This window comes from Lampris incognitus, chromosome 10, assembly GCF_029633865.1.
Source record: "Lampris incognitus isolate fLamInc1 chromosome 10, fLamInc1.hap2, whole genome shotgun sequence".
Classification (NCBI taxonomy): Eukaryota; Metazoa; Chordata; class Actinopteri; order Lampriformes; family Lampridae; genus Lampris; species Lampris incognitus.
The window spans coordinates 14,339,678-14,357,004 of NC_079220.1; the positions used below are offsets into that span (position 1 = coordinate 14,339,678).

Consider the following 17,327-nt stretch of genomic DNA (forward strand, 5'->3'; position numbering starts at 1 on the left):
AGCTTGCCCGGAGGGCGATTAGTGAACGCCAGCCAAGGACATCTTGAAACTACAGGTGTTAATGTCACCAGCAAATCCTTCCCTTGGTGTGCTTGTTTCTTTTATTTAAACAAAAAAAAAGCGGAGATGCAAAGTATGAAACTATTGCTTGACAGGAATCATTTATTTATTACAGTTTTATGTTTCAGCAGTGTTATGATGTAATGCTTCATTTGGTGATCACACAAGAGAAATAAAGGTCTTGGGGCATGATGGAGGATGTGTGTTCTCTCTACTTCTGTCCCCCCCCCTTTTTCTCGCTTTGTTTCCTGTCGTTCACAATGCTGCGCTCTGGTGGACATAATGTGCGTTGCATTGAGCCCCCGCATAAACTTTACCACCATAGAATAGGCTAAACAGTACAGATTACCACAGTATTTATATGAACTTTTTTAAAAAAAAATTTCTCTAATTGTATCCGGCCAATTAACCCCCCTCTGAGGCGTTCTGGTCTCTGCTCCACCCCCTCTGCCGGCCCGGGGAGGGCTGCAGACTACCACATGCCTCCTCCGAATCGCCAGCCGCTTCTTTTCGCCTGACACGGGAGAGTTTCACCAGGGGGACGTAGCGCGTGGGAGGATCACGCTATTCTCCCCCACTTCCCACATCCGGCTTCCCACCCGCAGACACGGCCAATTGTGTCTGTAGGGGCGCCCGACCAAGCCGGAAGTAACATGGCGATTCGAACCGCCAAGCCTCGTGTTGGTAGGCAACGGAATAGACCGCTACGCTACCCGGACGCCCACGTGAACCTTTTCTTATACCAGGTTACATAATTGCACGAGGAATATTTACTGAATGTCACGAAGTAGGAGCACACCGGGTGGGAAATGGGTGACTTACGCCTCATAGTGGACCCCAGGCAGTGACAAGCAATGGTGGCGTGTACCAAGGTGGAGTCAAAGTTGGAAAGGTAATGAGAGAAACTTGTGACGGAGGAGACGCAAAAATAAAGTTCAACCTACATCCTAGATAAATAACGCAGAAAGCTAATCCTCGGAGCAGGGTGAAGTCTGAAGAAAATGCATGCTTTCTAATTATGTAACACTTTGTACCAGTGCTGGAGCAGCCATTTTGACAAAGATGAGTTAATTTCCCGGATGTTTGAGGGTGCGGAGGAGGCTCGTTACACAACAAAGTCAAATGTTGAGAAATATTACAACATGCCTCGCTTCTCCTTCCTGTACTTACATCAGGAACATGCCCCAAGTGTGTGTTGTACAGACAGGACGGCGGCGTCCCCTCAGCCCAACACCAGCAAATAAGTTCCAATTAAAGTGAGCTAATTAGAGAACAATTCACCGTGAATCATCATGAAGTCACTTGGAAGATGGCTTGCCGTCTATGTGCAATGCAAATTTTATTTTCATTTTTCATGTTCACAGTGTATATTTACAATGTGTTGAGTTAATAAGAAAAAAGCGAGGAAGGGACGTGAAGAAGAAAGGTGGAGGGGGGGGGGGGAATCAAAACCTTTCTGGCAAACTAAGCACCAAACATTCAAGTATACTTGAACAGCAGGAAATAACTTAGTCTTTATAAATTTGAAATTCAGGCCTCGACTTTGACATTCTAGCACCTAGTTTAGCACCACATACTTGCATATTTTCTTAACAGGTTGCATTATGGCCACGATAACCCCAGTTTTGTGCCATAAACACACCTGTACAGATGAAAGTGCTATTAAAGACAGTAAAAAAGTATAATTTGCAGTAGGTATGCATGATGGTCAAAATAGAGACGAGCTCTACTGTAAGAAGTGCAATCACTTTTGTTACCATACCCTTGTTTTTGCATTATAAGTTTAACTGTTAGTGTTTTTATTTGAACGTCAATCACAATTGTCCACAGCACTTCCTGCATTTTTATGGGGCTCGTCATGCTAATTTGCTTTGCCTTTCTATTCTGCATTTAGTATTCAAAATAGTGCATGCTATAAAAAAGTAATCCTCTTCCCTTTGAAGAGGAAGTAAATCGACCCTGGACTTTTTCCTCTATCTTCGTCATCACGACGGAGATAAAACAGCCATTTTTTGGTTTTCCTGGGTTTTCAAAACCATCATCTCACTTCTTACAATATTGGGAGACATCTAATTCCCGTGGGAGCCCAGCAAAACGGGTCAGCGGCTGCTTATTTTTGTAGCGTTGCTCATCAGGCTCTGGCTGGAAAAAGATCCAAGCCGAAAGCTGCGGCATGGCCTCAGGCCTAAGCCTTGCACTTATCGCTTCTTCTACGAAGGACTCAGATTTGAGAGGAGAATTTGTCTCCCTGAATGAATGTGACTTAACATTTCCCCTCCTCACTCGAGGTACTGTTTCTTCTGCCTTTACACCGATTTTCAGGTTAAAAATGGGTAGATTCTGTGAATGTGGCTGAAACCTGCTTTTCTTTTTATCCAAATAGCAAAGTATCAAGACAGTACTACATTAATATAAATAACCCTTTTGCTGGTCCCAGGTCAACCCATTTTTTTCTTGTATTATAATGCTCAAGCCTCGCCTCTGTCCACGTTTGACCCCCGGTTCACTTCCTACTCCACACTGGGCATGATGAGGTATCCATTGAAGGTGATGTAGATGTCTACGTCGTCGCTGTAAATGGCATTCTCCCTCTCCCTCTTATACAGACGGACCCACACCTCGTCGTTTAGATCCAGCTCCAGCATCATGCTCTGGCTCTGCATTATGGACCGATCGCTGGGCTGGGCGTACACAATGGCCTGCTGCACCTCGTTCTTCATGATGTGCAGGTACGTCTCCTTGAAGTTCCAGGTGTGGATGTTGACGTTGAAGAAGTAGACCCCCGGGACTTTGCAGTGGAACTTGCCCTGAAACATGTTGAAGTGGTTTTGGAGGTTGACAAAGACCGTGTCAAAGACCAGGGCCTGGTAGTACTCCACGCTGTGCAGGGATTTGCGGCGGCCGACGGAGAAAGCAGAATGCTGGGTCTTGCAGGGGTCCCCTGGGAGTCCTGCCTGGCCCTTGGTGCCCTTTGGCCCCGTGGGTCCCACAGAGCCCGGAGGCCCCTCGTGTCCAGCTTTACCTGGTGTCCCCCTGTCACCCCGTTCCCCCTTCTCACCTGTGAGTGACAGAAAACAAAGTAGCTTTGAGAATGAAGTCAGCTGTCCAGAAAAACGATCAGCGATGTAAGCTTTCTTCAGGACATTAACAATAGGAAAACAAAACCAAAAGGCACAGATATCAGGATTCTAGTTTTATTCCAAAACACTACATATATGTTTGTAGTGTTTCACATATGTATATATGGAAGCATACTGCATACAATATTCAAATTGAAATTTTATCTTTAAGATGACAATGCAATCTGGGGGGGTCCGGGTAGTGTAGCGGTCTATTTCGTTGTCTACCAACATGGGGATCCCGGTTCGAATCCCCGTGTTACCTCTGACTTGATCGGGCATTCCTACAGACACAATTGGCAGTGTCCGCGGATGGGAAGCCAGATGTGGGTATGTGTCCTGGTTGCTGCACTAGCGCCTACTTTGGTCAGTCGGGGCACCTGTTCAGGGAGGAGGGGGAACTGGGGGGGAATAGCGTGATCCTCTCATGTGCTACGTCCCCCTGTTGAAACTCCTCACTGTCAGGTGAAGAGAAGCGGCTGGCGACTCCACATGTATCGAAGGAGGCATGTGGTAGTCTGCAGCCCTCCCCAGATCGCCAGAGGGGGTTGAGCAGCGAACAGGACAGCTCGGAAGAGTGGGGTAATTGTCCAGATACAATTGGGGAGAAAAAGGGGTGAGAATCCCAAAAAAAAAGATGGCAATGCAATCTTGCATTTACATTTACATTTACCACATATGCATGCAAATTTTGGCTCAAAACACAAATTCGATTTCAAAAACTCAGTCTGCATTTGTGCTTCACGCCTCAGCATATGACAGTGCCAAGAAATTCGACTTTACATTTTGACAGAAATATGTGCTTTATGATCAACTGTATTCAAATGATCATGCAAACTGGAAAGTTTATATTATAAAATTATAACTGCATTTTGATATTCCGTTTCAGTATGCGTTATATATCCTAAAACATGTTTTTAAACGTATTATGTACTCTTCACTTGAACTTGCCAGTCTGAAGACGAAACACTGCTGTCAGCCTGATCTGATAATAGGTCTAAAATCCCACAGAAAGACATTCTGTGAGAACTAGATGGGACACCAGACTCCACCATAGCCGCTTCCTCTCCACCTAATGATCCCTGAGGTTTTTCAGATTTCTCAGAGTTTCCCCTCAAAATACCCACGGCATGCACTCGCTCACCCTGTCAAACTCTGTGTCCTGATCTCCCCCCACCCTCGCTAACAAAGATTGCTGTTTTTATTCTGCCACATGAACGAGTTCAGCGCCAGGTCAAACCTGATCTGGGAAGCCGCTGATGTTGGCCTCAGGATGGAAAAATAAACTGAACCGAAGGGAATGCTCGGCTCCTGGACAGTAACACTCTGCTGCTGATTCCCAGAAATAACAGGCGGCCAATTTCTGTGCTCAGAGCCCAACTGGATGTGTTGGTGTCTCTTGTACTGTTAGTGTACCTTGGAGAGAAAAAAAGTATGGCATATAATAGAATACTTTTGCTGTGATGGAATCTGAAAGCTCCCAAATGCCTCATTGCATGTCATCTGTCCATCTGCATGTCAAAGGCACTTAACCAAGACCCCAAAATGTGACCTATTTTCAACAGCTGAATTGTCCCTGGGTGTGAATGTGTGTGTGTGTGTGTGTGGGGGGGGGGGGACTGTGATAGCTTGGCAGCCTGTCCAGGGTGTCTCCCTGCCTGCCGCCCATGACTGCTGGGATAGGTTCCAGCATCCCCACAACCCTGAGAGCAGGATAAGCGGTTTGGATGGATGGACAGATGTCCCATTTGAAAAAATGTGATCCAGACTCTTAGAAAATGATTGATAGCACAAAATGGAGAGCAGGTCCTTGGTTTTGCAATTAAACAACATTACAGAGAGCATACTGCACATCTCAGCACAGCAAGCAGGGTGTGATCCGACCATTTGAAGACAGAGAAAACCAGGGAAGTTTCATCCAAACCTGGAGTGATACACAGACAGTGCCTCCCCATTCATTCTCTACTGGTCATCTCACTTGTTCAAAGAGGCCATTGAAAGCATGCTGCCTTTAGTTGAAACCGTCACCTGCCAAGCACCAAGAAAAGCATCCTGGTATCAAATGCAGTCATTGAAACACTGGGAATCATGGGAGAAGGGAGTTGTACAACCTCTCTCACCCACGATGAGGCCCACAAGTTCCATCAGTGTTTACATAGAGCCCTCTTCTGGTTAGCTGATGTAAAGACTTCTGCACGCTCAAGTTAGAATTTGTAGTTTGTGAAATAAGCTCTAAAATGGAGTTCAACTAAAGACCATAAAGTGAGTTCTGATAAGAAAGAGTTTCCATGCAATGGCTGACCATATAAGTGCCATCATTAGCCATCATTGTCAGTTTAATGTGGTTGAGCCATTTGGATACGTTGACTTAAAAGTTGAACTGAAATTGAAAAACTAATATTTCCTAACATCACTTATTACTTTAATTGTCATGCATTTTGTACTCTCTTTCTACTGTTAAGAAAACAAGAAGAATTCGGTTGCTCTATTTCCCTTTTTTTAAATGCGCTCCCCTCGTTCAGCTTCTCTCTATTCAAGCTGTAATCGAGCCTCATGATGTCGTCAGACACATATGTGTACATACAGCCAATCAGATCAAACCACCAAAATATCAAACCCCACCTACCTTTAGCACCAACCATTGCTTGTACTTGTCACTCAAAGTTCAGCTCATGAATATTAATGAGGACATATCCACAGAATATTGTGACAATCGAGAACAGTTATGGATAAAGGTGTAAAATACGCAGTATTATTAATTTACAAATAAAAATTGTCTCTAAATGTTTTATTTTGTCTTGTTCAAGGTTTCCAGACGCGAAAAGGTCAGTCTGATGACTCATTTTGGGTTGAACTTAAAGCGCCGCTGCAGTACTACATTCCTACCACTAGGACGAGCTGGCCTCATCTCACGCTTCAGACGCTAAGGCATGCTAAAGACTCAGGAGAGCCGACGCTGGTTTTCCACTGTAATTACTCGTGGCTGGGCACTTGAGTACCTAAAACAGCACTTGTTTACATCATAGACTACTTCTGAAGGGAGGCCCTGCCTCTCTTTTTAAGTCCACAAGTAAATGTCATAAAAAGATGAAGAAACTACACAAAACCCTTTTTGTGTTTGTTGTCGTGATCGTTGACATTAATCTTAATGTTAGAAAAAAAATGCAGACAAATAATGTACAGTCAATTACTTTTTAGACCCAGAATCAGATTATAAATAACACCTCTCTTCCCAAAGTATACAGACAACAGGAGTGTGTCTTGGTGACGCTGGTGTGAAACCTGTTAACGGTTAACATGGTAACGCAGTACATAAAGGCTCACATGGTACAACACAGATCAATACAAATCGTACAGCCGTTTTTTTTTAATTGAATATGTGATGGTTTAGCTATTTCGGTGAGACCTGAAAAGCAGACCTTCAGAAGAGACTTTTTTCCAGGGTACCAGTTGCTGCACACATTGCTGTTTGCGTGCATATGAAACTATTTGCTCCAACTCGAAACCCTTCAAGTGATTTCACAGGTTTCCCCTCAGGATGAATAAAGTATTGTGATTCTGATTCTGATTCTAAACCAGGAGGAGGGAGCCTCAGCGCTACGACCGTCCTGTAGCTGCGATCAAAACCTGTGGGACGCCTCAAACACCACCAGCTTTGAAAGATTAATTAAAGTGGATCAAATGAATGTGTCAGTCTGGGGAATCCCCCACATGTCTCACACCGTATGGCACCAAATTAGTAAACTTTTCCGTGGTGACAATCCAACTAAACTGACTCTCTCTCGTGTGTCATAGTTAGAACATAGAAATAAACCTACAGTGCATCCGGAAAGTATTCACACCCCTTCACTTTCCCCACATTTTGTTATGTTACAGCCTTATTCCAGTATGGATTAAATTCCTTTTTTTCCCTCATCAATCTACATACAATACCCCATAATGACAAAGCGAAAAAGGTTTTGTAGAAATTTTTGCAAATTTATTAAAAATAAAAAACTGAAATCTTGCATGTACATAAGTATTCACACCCTTTACTCAGTACTTGGTTGAGGCACCCTTGGCAGCGATTACAGCCTCAAGTCTTCTTGGGTATGAAGCTACAAGCTTGGCACACCTATATTTGTTGTATTTCTCCCATTCTTCTCTGCAGATCCTCTCGAGCTCTGTAAGGTTAGATGGGGAGCGTCGCTGCACAGCTATTTTCAGGTCTTTCCAGAGATGTTCAATGGGGTTCAAGTCTGGGCTCTGGCTGGGCCACTCAGGGACATTCACAGACTTGTCCCGAAGCCACTCCTTCGTTGTCTTGGCTGTGTGCTTAGGGTCATTGTCGTGTTGAAAGGTAAACCTTCGCCTCAGTCTGAGGTCCTGAGCACTCTGGAGCAGGTTTTCATCAAGTATCTCTCTGTACTTTGCTACATTCATCTTTCCCTCGATCCTGACTAGTCTCCCAGTTCCTGCCACTGAAAAACATCCCCACAGCATGATGCTGCCACCACCATGCTTCACTGTAGGGATGGTATTAGCAAGGTGATGAGAGGTGACTGGTTTCCTCCAGACGTGACGTTTGGCATTCAGGCCAAAGAGTTCAATCTTGGTTTCATCAGACCAGAGAATCTTGTTTCTCATGGTCTGAGAGTCCTTTAGGTGCTTTCTGGCAAACTCCAAGCGGGCTGTCTTGTGCCTTTTACTGAGCAGAGGCTTCCGTCTGGCCACTCTACCATAAAGGCCTGATCGGTGGAGTGCTGCAGAGATGGTTGTCCTTCTGGAAGGTTCCCCCATCTCCACAGAGGAACGCTGGAGCTCTGTCAGAGTGACCATCGGGTTCTTGGTCGCCTCCCTGACCAAGGCCCTTCTCCCCCGATTGCTCAGTTTGGCTGGGCGGCCAGCTCTAGGAAGAGTCCTGGTGGATCCAAACTTCTTCCATTTACAAATGATGGAGACCACTGTGCTCTTCGGGACCTTCAAAGCTGTAGACATTTTTTTGTACCCTTCCCCAGATCTGTGCCTCGATACAATCCTGTCTCGGGGGTCCACAGACAATTCCTTTGACTTCATGGCTTGGTTTCTGCTCTGACATGCACTGTCAACAGTGGGACCTTATATAGACAGGTGTGTGCCTTTCCAAATCATGGCCAATCAATTGAATTTACTACGGGTGGACTCCAATCAAGATGTAGAAACATCTCAAGGATGATCAGTGGAAACAGGATGAACCTGAGCTCAATTTTGAGTGTCATAGCAAAGGGTGTGAATACTTATGTACATGCAATATTTCAGTTTTTTATTTTTAATAAATTTGCAAAAATTCCTACAAAACCTTTTTCGCTTTGTCATTATAGGGTATTGTATGTAGATTGATGAGAAGAAAAAAAAAGGAATTTAATCCATTTTGGAATCAGGCTGTAACATAACAAAATGTGGGGAAAGTGAAGGGGTGTGAATACTTTCCGGATGCACTGTATGTTAGAAAAATTATGTTCATTTGGGTGCTGAGAAAGACAGAGAAAGCGAGAGAGAGCGATGTTGACAGATATCGCTGTGGTGTTTGTAGTTGAATGAAACCACAGTTAAAACAAATGATAAGATCAACCAAGAGCTTCCCATATTGTAAACCAAGGCTGTGTCCAAAACCACATGCTACCCATACTTCTAATACTACATACTGTACACGTCTCATACTACCCATACTTCTCATGCTACATACTGTATACTTCTCATACTACCCATACTTCTCATGCTACATACTGTATACTTCTCATACTACCCATACTTCTCATGCTACATACTGTACACGTCTCATACTACCCATACTTTTCATACTACATACTGTATACTTCTCATACTACCCATACTTTTCATACTACATACTGTATACTTCTCATACTACCCATACTTCTCATACTACATACTGTACATGTCTCATACTACCCATACTTCTCATACTACCTACTGTATACTTCTCATACCACCCATACTTTTCATACTACATACTGTATACTTATCATATTACCCATACTTCTCATACTACCTACTGTACACGTCTCATACCATCCATACTTCTCATACTTCATACTACCTACTGTATACTTCTCATACTTTTCATACTACATACTGTACATGTCTCATACTACCCATACTTCTCATACTACCTACTGTATACTTCTCATACCACCCATACTTTTCATACTACATACTGTATACTTATCATATTACCCATACTTCTCATACTACCTACTGTACACGTCTCATACCATCCATACTTCTCATACTTCATACTACCTACTGTATACTTCTCATACTTTTCATACTACATACTGTATACTTCTCATACTACCCATACCTCTAATACTACCTACTGTATACTTCTCATACTACCCATACTTTTCATAGTACATACTGTATACTTCTCATACCACCCACACCTCTCATATTGACTGTGATAACACACTGTATACTAGTGTGTTTACATTGTGTAATGTGACGATTTTGTGTACACGAGAAGAGCCCGGATGTGTATTCTTCACCAATTCCTTAGTCTGTCATCTGTGGTTAAGGGTGCACTAATCAGCAAAACCACCCGGTGTGGTGAAGTGATTGGTGGTTGCCTACGCCTGACAGAATTCACTCTTGACACACAGCGTACCTTTGAGGATGGTCATGTTGATGTAGGTTCGGACCTCCGGCATGTGGCCGAGCCCTGCCGTGGGTGCGTGAGCGGCGCTGCCCTCTGCTGGCTCCAGGTGATCACAGCAGCGTCTGCAGGGAGCAGGAGGACCGCCGGGGGGAGGGGCGGGAGCCACCAGGGGGGGGAGGGACACAAGGAGGGGGAGCAGGAGATGGACACCAAACATGGCTGTAACTAAGAGGAAAGGATGCTGTCAGATGATCGAAGAAAATCCTTTGCTGACTCTCACCTGATGACAACTGGGTGAAAAGTCACAAAGCAAGAGAAGTGTAGACAAGGTAACAAACGACTCCGACATACTCCGCACAAATTTATTTATTTACTAATTGCCTCCACCTTCTCTGGTTGGAAGCGTTTCAGTGAAACTTGTTGGTTTTGTGCTTGGCTGAACTGAACTGTGGTCTACTTAAACACAGTCATGGCCCTTGTTGTCGTCTCTGAAAGAGTAAGTAAAGAGCTGTTTTCACAGCCTTTCTCTGCCTACTCATTGGTGGTGGGTGAGGTGAGTTTCTCCCTTCAATGTGAAGCGCTTTGGGTGCCTAGAAAAGCACTATATAAATGTAATTATTCTTATTATTATCATCTATAAAAAGGGGGGTGTAGATGTAGAGAACAGTGATGCCGGGTGTGGGTTAGACTGAAGGTGGCAGTGTTGTAGGTGAACGTCTCGTCCCAGCTTCTCACAAGTCTACCCAGAGTTTAACTGGCTAACGCCAGCGTGTCATCTTTTCATTTATGTCTCATATTCAGTATCTCAAATACGGTGGACACCATGTGTGTCACCTACGCCACGTTGTGGGTCTTGGTATCTTTGAGACCCCATCACGTGTTTAGGTGGATTTATCACCAGGGCAATCAGTTCTACCATCCTAGGCCTATCTGTACCAACTCGTGTTTAGTGCGAACTGTAAAACAAGGTTTACTACCCTTTAATGGCGCCCCCTGTTGACAAAAGCTGTGAACAACAACAAGTGAACAGAAACACCAGCTGTAACACCCCCCCCCCCCCAGCATTATGAGAAGGGCAATACTTTCTGAACGGTAACAGCCACTGTCAATCCATTTGCATGCACATTCAATTCATCTTTAAAGAACAAAACGTAAAATGATGACAGCGGAATAAAGCCTCTCTAATTACCAAAAACACGTGAACCTCCCAATAAATGTTGTGTCCAGTTGAACTGAATCAACTTTCTGTGATTTTCCTGCCTGGATTATTGAGCATGCATCAGCACATGAACCTGTGCCGTGCCATGGCTGGCTATAGTTTTGCATCCTGAAAAAGACTCATTTAATATGTAAAGCCTGCTCCTATACAATCGGATGGGTTAAATGCAGAGGACAAATTTCGTTGCAACCTGCACAACGACAAAAAATAAAGTGGCTTTCTTCCTTCTTTACCTTTTAGTGTCTACTTAGCAGCAAGTGTCTCAAGACTCTTCGTCTGAGCCCACCAGAATATTAAGCCAAAATAAAACTTTTCCCCCCTGCAAAACTGCCCACTTCTGAAAAGAGTAGCAGACTCGGAAAGCTGGGGTGAGGCGAGTTTGAATTGCGTAATATGAAGTATTAAAATAGGAAATGGCAATAGCTGAACATTGGCTCCAACGTTTTCGTAGCTACATTGTCATCGCTCCTCGTTTCTCCAAGTGACTCGCAAGGAAGCGCCCCATGCCGCATGCAGGAAGCTTGTTTTTTTTTCTCTTTTATAAGGAGAAAAAAACAATGTAATTAGGGGAAGTAAATATTATCTTAATCGATGCAAGCTGGAATGAAATCACACGTTGACTGGCGGGCCATGTTTCATGCAGGCACTTTGGGATTCCCCCCTCTTGGCTCAAGGGAGGGCGACGTCCGGAGGAAATCACATCTAAATCACTGCGCTGTGCTGCTGTTGACAGGGCGGAGGAATACTTTGCACGGCCCCTGCCCTCCATTATATGAAGCCCCAACTGTGTCGGTGCAAACGTTTGGCCGGTTTGGATAATGAGGTAATGGCAAATCTCAAGTCCCCAGCGTCAGGGTGTGCAGAATGAAAAGCAGTTAACCTGCTGGAAAAAAAGGGCGTTAAACTAACAACGCCTTGGCGAATGTGCCGCAGCGGGTGCAAGGACTGTTTCCACTGCACGGCTGGTTGCAGAAACCACGTTATATAACGTGAAGCTGGCGGATGAAGAATCAAGACTACCTGGAATATTTTCAAGGGCCTGCTTGGAAGCTAGGAATAGTGTGTGTGTTCAATGCCATTACCAGACACAACCGGAGGAGAGAAAGAGGAATCCGGGACTGTGAGCCAGAGAAAACACCGACTTGTCCAAGGAATCAAGTCAGGAATGGTTGAAAAATATAAATGATAAAACAGCCGATGGGGGGGAGGGGAGGGGGCTTCTCTTTAGACACCACTCATACTTGTGGTTTTGGCCATTCATGTAGACTTGCACGTCAAGGGCCATCTGATAAAGAAAACGAGTGCAGGTTTTCTTGCATAAACACGTCAGCGCAAGTGTAGAAAGCTAAGCTGGCGGACTGCAGCATGAACCCAGCCATGACGAGGAGGAGCACACAGGCTCGCAGCGAACCCACACACCACCCAAAGGGGGAGGAAAGGCAGCAGGCATCTCAGCAGGCACCTCGGCCAGAAAAGCAGAAGGGAAGATAATTTGGAAAATGACTACTGGGACGATGTGGCTACTGCGATCATAAACCAGCATCACAATTACTCTCCTTTTACAACCACGTTTCCGGCGAGAGTCCGCATCAGTTATAGTAAGGTCTGGATTAGATCCAGAGGGAGGTGGTCCACCTCCGCCTTCTCTCAACACACACTCAACCCACTCGGCTCGTTTTCCCAGAGGCTTGTTGGAGCACCCGAGGGCGGCCTCGGTCGAGGGCTGCCTCGGTCTCCGAGTTTGCATTGTGAAGGTCTCGGTCCCGTGTCAGACTTCAGGTCGTAATGACTCGGACTCGACCCGGTGTCGCAGAGAGCACGGCTTGTGATGAGTCCTTTTTTCTTTTTCTTTTCTTTTTTTAAAGGAACGGTCATGTGCAAGACTTCTTTTTACTTTTTGGCTTCATTTCTGAAATTAATATCAAACATCCCCTGAGGAGACCACGGAAATGAGCCGTTTCTTTATTTTTATTATCGTCAACTCGTGATGAAAATCTGAATCCGAGACATTCCTCTCTTGGCAGGGGGGGGATGCCTGACTAAATATTACAGCGTTGTGATTTATTCTTTTTTTTTTTACTGTTACTAGGAGACCGCTACAGTCAGGCCCGCACACAGAAATGGCGGAGCCCCTGAAAAGGTTCAGTGAATGACCCCCCCCCTCCAAATCTGGTTTACTCATATCAACACATGCATACTAAACAGGGCTACATAGGCACAGGCGCACACACACACACACACACACACACACACACTCGTTTCTCTATCCTTATGAGGACCCCTGATTGACTACATTCATTTCCTAGCCCGTAACCACGCAAACTACATGCCTAACCCTAACCTTACCCTAACCCTTACCCTAAGCTTAACCTAACCCTTACCCTAACCCTAATTCTAACCTCAACCCTAAAACCAAGTCCTAACCCTAAAATAGACCATTTTACTTGTGAGGACCTCTGAAATGTCCACACAAGGTAGGTGGTTTCTGGTTTTTCTGTCCTGATGAGGACATTTGGTCCACATTATGATAGTTAAACATGTAGACACACACACACACACACACACACACACACACACACACACACACACACCAAGGTCAGACATCTGCTACACTTACATCGCACGTTTCTTTTTCTCTTTCTCTTTGTTCATGGCAGATTTGACAGATGAAAAAGTGAATGGCGATACGAAACTGGAATGAAAAACAAAATGCATTGAAAACAAAGCCCTCCCGCCAGACCACAGAGCCCTGCTGTTACCGTCCGCAAGCAGTCGGGTCCTAAGCAAGTTGTAAAAGGACTCCAGACTTTATAAAACCGAAAGTGTCCCTCTGTTAACCAACAGCTGAGAGCTTGGAGAGGCAGGGACTCGAACACGCTGCTTCTCCACAGCGCCACGTTAGGGGGCTCCTACGACACCCACCCACCTCCATAACATGCATCTCCTAGCTCCTAGCACAGGGGAGGAGGAGTTTCAGGAGTTTTAATGACTTTGGAAGAAAATTTGGGGGATAACCGATACCAAGGATGCATGATGGAGGAGGACTGCCCACTGTTTGACCAATTATGCCGCTGATTTCTTTAAGAACATCTTTCCAGTGCATCCGGGTGGCGTAGCGGTCTGCTCCGTTGCCTACCAACACGGGGACGGCCGGTTCGAATCCCCGTGTTATCTCCGGCTTGGTCGGCGATAACAGCCGGATGTGGGTATGTGTCATGATCGCTGCACTAGCGCCTCCTCTGGTCGGTCGGGGCGCCTGTTCAGGGGGGGGGGGCTGGGGGGAATAGCGTGATCCTCCCACGTGCTACGTCCCCCTGGCGAAACTCCTCACTGTCAGGTGGAAAGAAGCGGCTGGCGACTCCACAGGTGGTAGTCTGCAGCCCTCCCCGGATCGGCAGAGGGGGTGGAGCAGCGACTGGGACGGCTCGGAAGAGTGGGGTAATTGGCAAAGTACAATTGGGGAGAAAAAAAAAGGGGGGGGGAGGCAAAAAGAAAAGAAAAAAAATAAAGAAAAAAAAAGAAAATCTTTCCAGAATTTGTGGATATAGTATATACACTGTCTAGTGAACGGTGGTCTTGCACTTATTACAACACCTTGATAGATCTGGGTTCATTTTATTGCATCTCACAGGGGTAACATGTAGTCTGTGATGTATATTACATTGCAGTTCTTTTGCTCTGTTAGTGGTACAACAGCCGGGTAGGTTGAGCCACATTTCATCCTACTCTTTATCTACCTTTTTTTTATTCCCCCACCCCCTTTCCTTCTTTCCCTAGTTGTATCCAGTCAATTACCCCACTCTTCCGAGCCGTCCCGGTCGCTGCTCCACCCCCTCTGCCGACCCGGGGAGGGCTGCAGACTACCACATGCCTCCTCCCATACATGTGGAGTCGCCAGCTTCACCTGACAGCTTCACCTGACAGTGAGGAGTTTCACCAGGGGGACGTAGCGCGTGGGAGGATCACGCTACTCCCCTCACTTCCCCCTCCCCCCCCCGAACAGGCGCCCTGGCCGACCAGAGGAGGCGCTAGTGCAGCAACCAGGACACATACCCACATCCGGCTTTCCACCCGCAGACACGGCCAATTGTGTCTGTAGGGACGCCCAACGAAGCCGGAGAAAACACGGGGGATTCGAACCGGCGATCCCCGTGTTGGTAGGCAACGGAATAGACCGGCACACCACCCGGACACCCTCTTTATCTACAATTTCAACACCAAAGTCATTCTCACATCCTGTTTTAATTTTAGCTGTATATCACACATTTCTTAATAGAAAATGTAATTTCTTATATTATGGCTTCATCTTTGCCTCTTATACAGCCATCTTCCTCTTCTTACTGGATGCAAAATCCTTTATAAGGTCTTAAAAGTCCACCTGTTTAGCCAGTTCACACTCAGTGGCAAGTATTGCCGTTATCATTGCTTATATTTAGCATGAACACGATCCAGCATCCCCGCGACGCTGAGAGCAGGATAAGCGCTTTGGATAACGGAATGATTATTGCTGGCCTCCATGCCCCCCCTAGTGGCTAAGCCCCAGAACGCCCCCCCTTATGGACGGCCCTGCAGTTACAGTCACGGTGTTTAATTAGACTCGCACTTTTCTGGTGTCGGTCTTCACAGAGGTTTTAGTCCCATTGGTCTTGAGTTGTACTCACCATTTTAAGGTCTTGGACTTGACTCGGACTCAATGAACTGTGGTCTTGGACTCCACTTGGTGTGGATTTGTTTTTGCGTCTGGTGGTCTTGACTAAGGCTTTCTGTGAGTACACTGAACTCATGCCGCCGGGGAATCGATCCCAAACCCCCTTTTCTTTTGTGAAAGAAAACTGCAAAAGTGAAACTAAGCAGGGCTCTGTTCTGCTGCCACTCTAATCTAAGGGATTACATTACTGTTATAGACTACAATAACATAGTTCAGATAGACGGAACCATGATAATGGTTAAATAAACCAACAGTGATTTATGTTGCAGCAATTACTGACTTCTACCCTAGTCTTCATTGATGCAGCCAGATTCTGGGGCCTCAGAGAGAGACTGCAAGAAAATGCATTTTTATGATGGCTGAAGCTGTGGTCTGCAATCTGTTGGGATTAACAAAGAACTATCGTGAGCAAAGGAAAGCAAACTATATGCTCTGTAGACTGCAGGGGAAGCTCTTCAGGACATATGGCCGCCCAGCTGTTTTATATGGTCACAGTCAGGCACACGTTGTTTGAGTTACAATCAGCAGAAACTGACCAGTGCCCTGCAGGCTCCAGCCGGAGCTAACCCAATCAAGCCTCAGAGCGCGAGACACTCGACGCAATTATGAGGCGCGCGCGTGTATGTTAAGCTTTGTTTGTACGGACCAATTTGCGTTTTTAACCACAGGACTCAGGACATTTTTGCAAAGTGAGGACATTTTGGCCGGCCCCCGTTTCTCCAATTGTCTATTTGAGGTTTAGGACTTGGGTTTTAGGGTTAAGGATGGGATCGGGATTAAGTTAAGGTTAAGGTAAGGGTTAGCGTTACGCATGCGGTTATGGATTAGGGTTAAGCGCTATAGAGAATGAATGTTGTCAATGAGGGGTCCTGACAAGTATAGAAAAACAAATGTGTGTGTGCATGCGTGCGCGTGTGTGTGCGAGAGAGAGAGAGAGGGAGCGTCAGGGAGGGAGGGAGAGTGGTGTGTACGCATCTTGAACAACATCCATTAGAAGTTCAGTGTGTGCCAGTAGGTTGGTTTTTCTTCAGCCTGGTGATGTTTTGTCTGATGCATGGAAAAGAATCTATGCAGAGCTTTCCTCGCAGGGCTAACACGATGCTTCCTTCCCTTGTCTCCGGTTAGATTGGCAGCGTCGGCGCATAGATGGTCTTTCCTCCATGCATGTTTCTTACTTTAGTCATCGAGCTGGCTGCAGTAGCTCAGCACGCAGGCATCGCCAGTCTTATCATTTAAACAGCGTTAACGATGACAAGGAAAAACAACAACACCGCAGACTCGTATGCACCGTTTTGCATGATCAACGTGGTATTTGGGGGATAAAGAAAGCTTGGCTCGTATGTCGGATGACTGGAGCTGTGCGCGTGAAGTTTCAGTCCGCTGACAATCTTAATCGTAAACGTCCTGATTCGTCCCCTCCGTAACGAAGATAACTTGACCAGCATGCCTTCACGAGACTGGCAGATGGACCGAGTCGGACTGCAAAGTGAAAAGAGACTGGAGTAGAAAAAAAGACCCTCACCTCGTTCACGTCTCCGCAACCGCTTCAAGTCCGCAGAGGAGGACAGAGATGAAGGGCTATTTCCC

General features: G+C 45.7%; 1 protein-coding gene across 2 annotated transcripts; it reads right to left on the reverse strand.

The window, feature by feature from the left end:
- Positions 1-480: 480 nt before the first annotated feature.
- On the reverse strand, positions 481-17,327 carry c1qtnf6a (C1q and TNF related 6a). Of its 2 annotated transcripts, none has more exons than XM_056288180.1 (3): positions 17,263-17,327; positions 9,823-9,935; positions 481-3,118 (listed from the first exon to the last, which is right to left on the reverse strand). In XM_056288180.1, the coding sequence occupies exons 2-3, from the start codon at positions 9,863-9,865 to the stop codon at positions 2,571-2,573; spliced, it is 591 nt and encodes a 196-aa protein (XP_056144155.1). In that variant the 5' UTR covers positions 9,866-9,935; positions 17,263-17,327; the 3' UTR covers positions 481-2,570. The 2 variants fall into 2 exon arrangements, with proteins under 2 accessions (XP_056144155.1, XP_056144154.1); XM_056288179.1 differs by having other exon boundaries at positions 9,823-10,038; positions 17,263-17,272.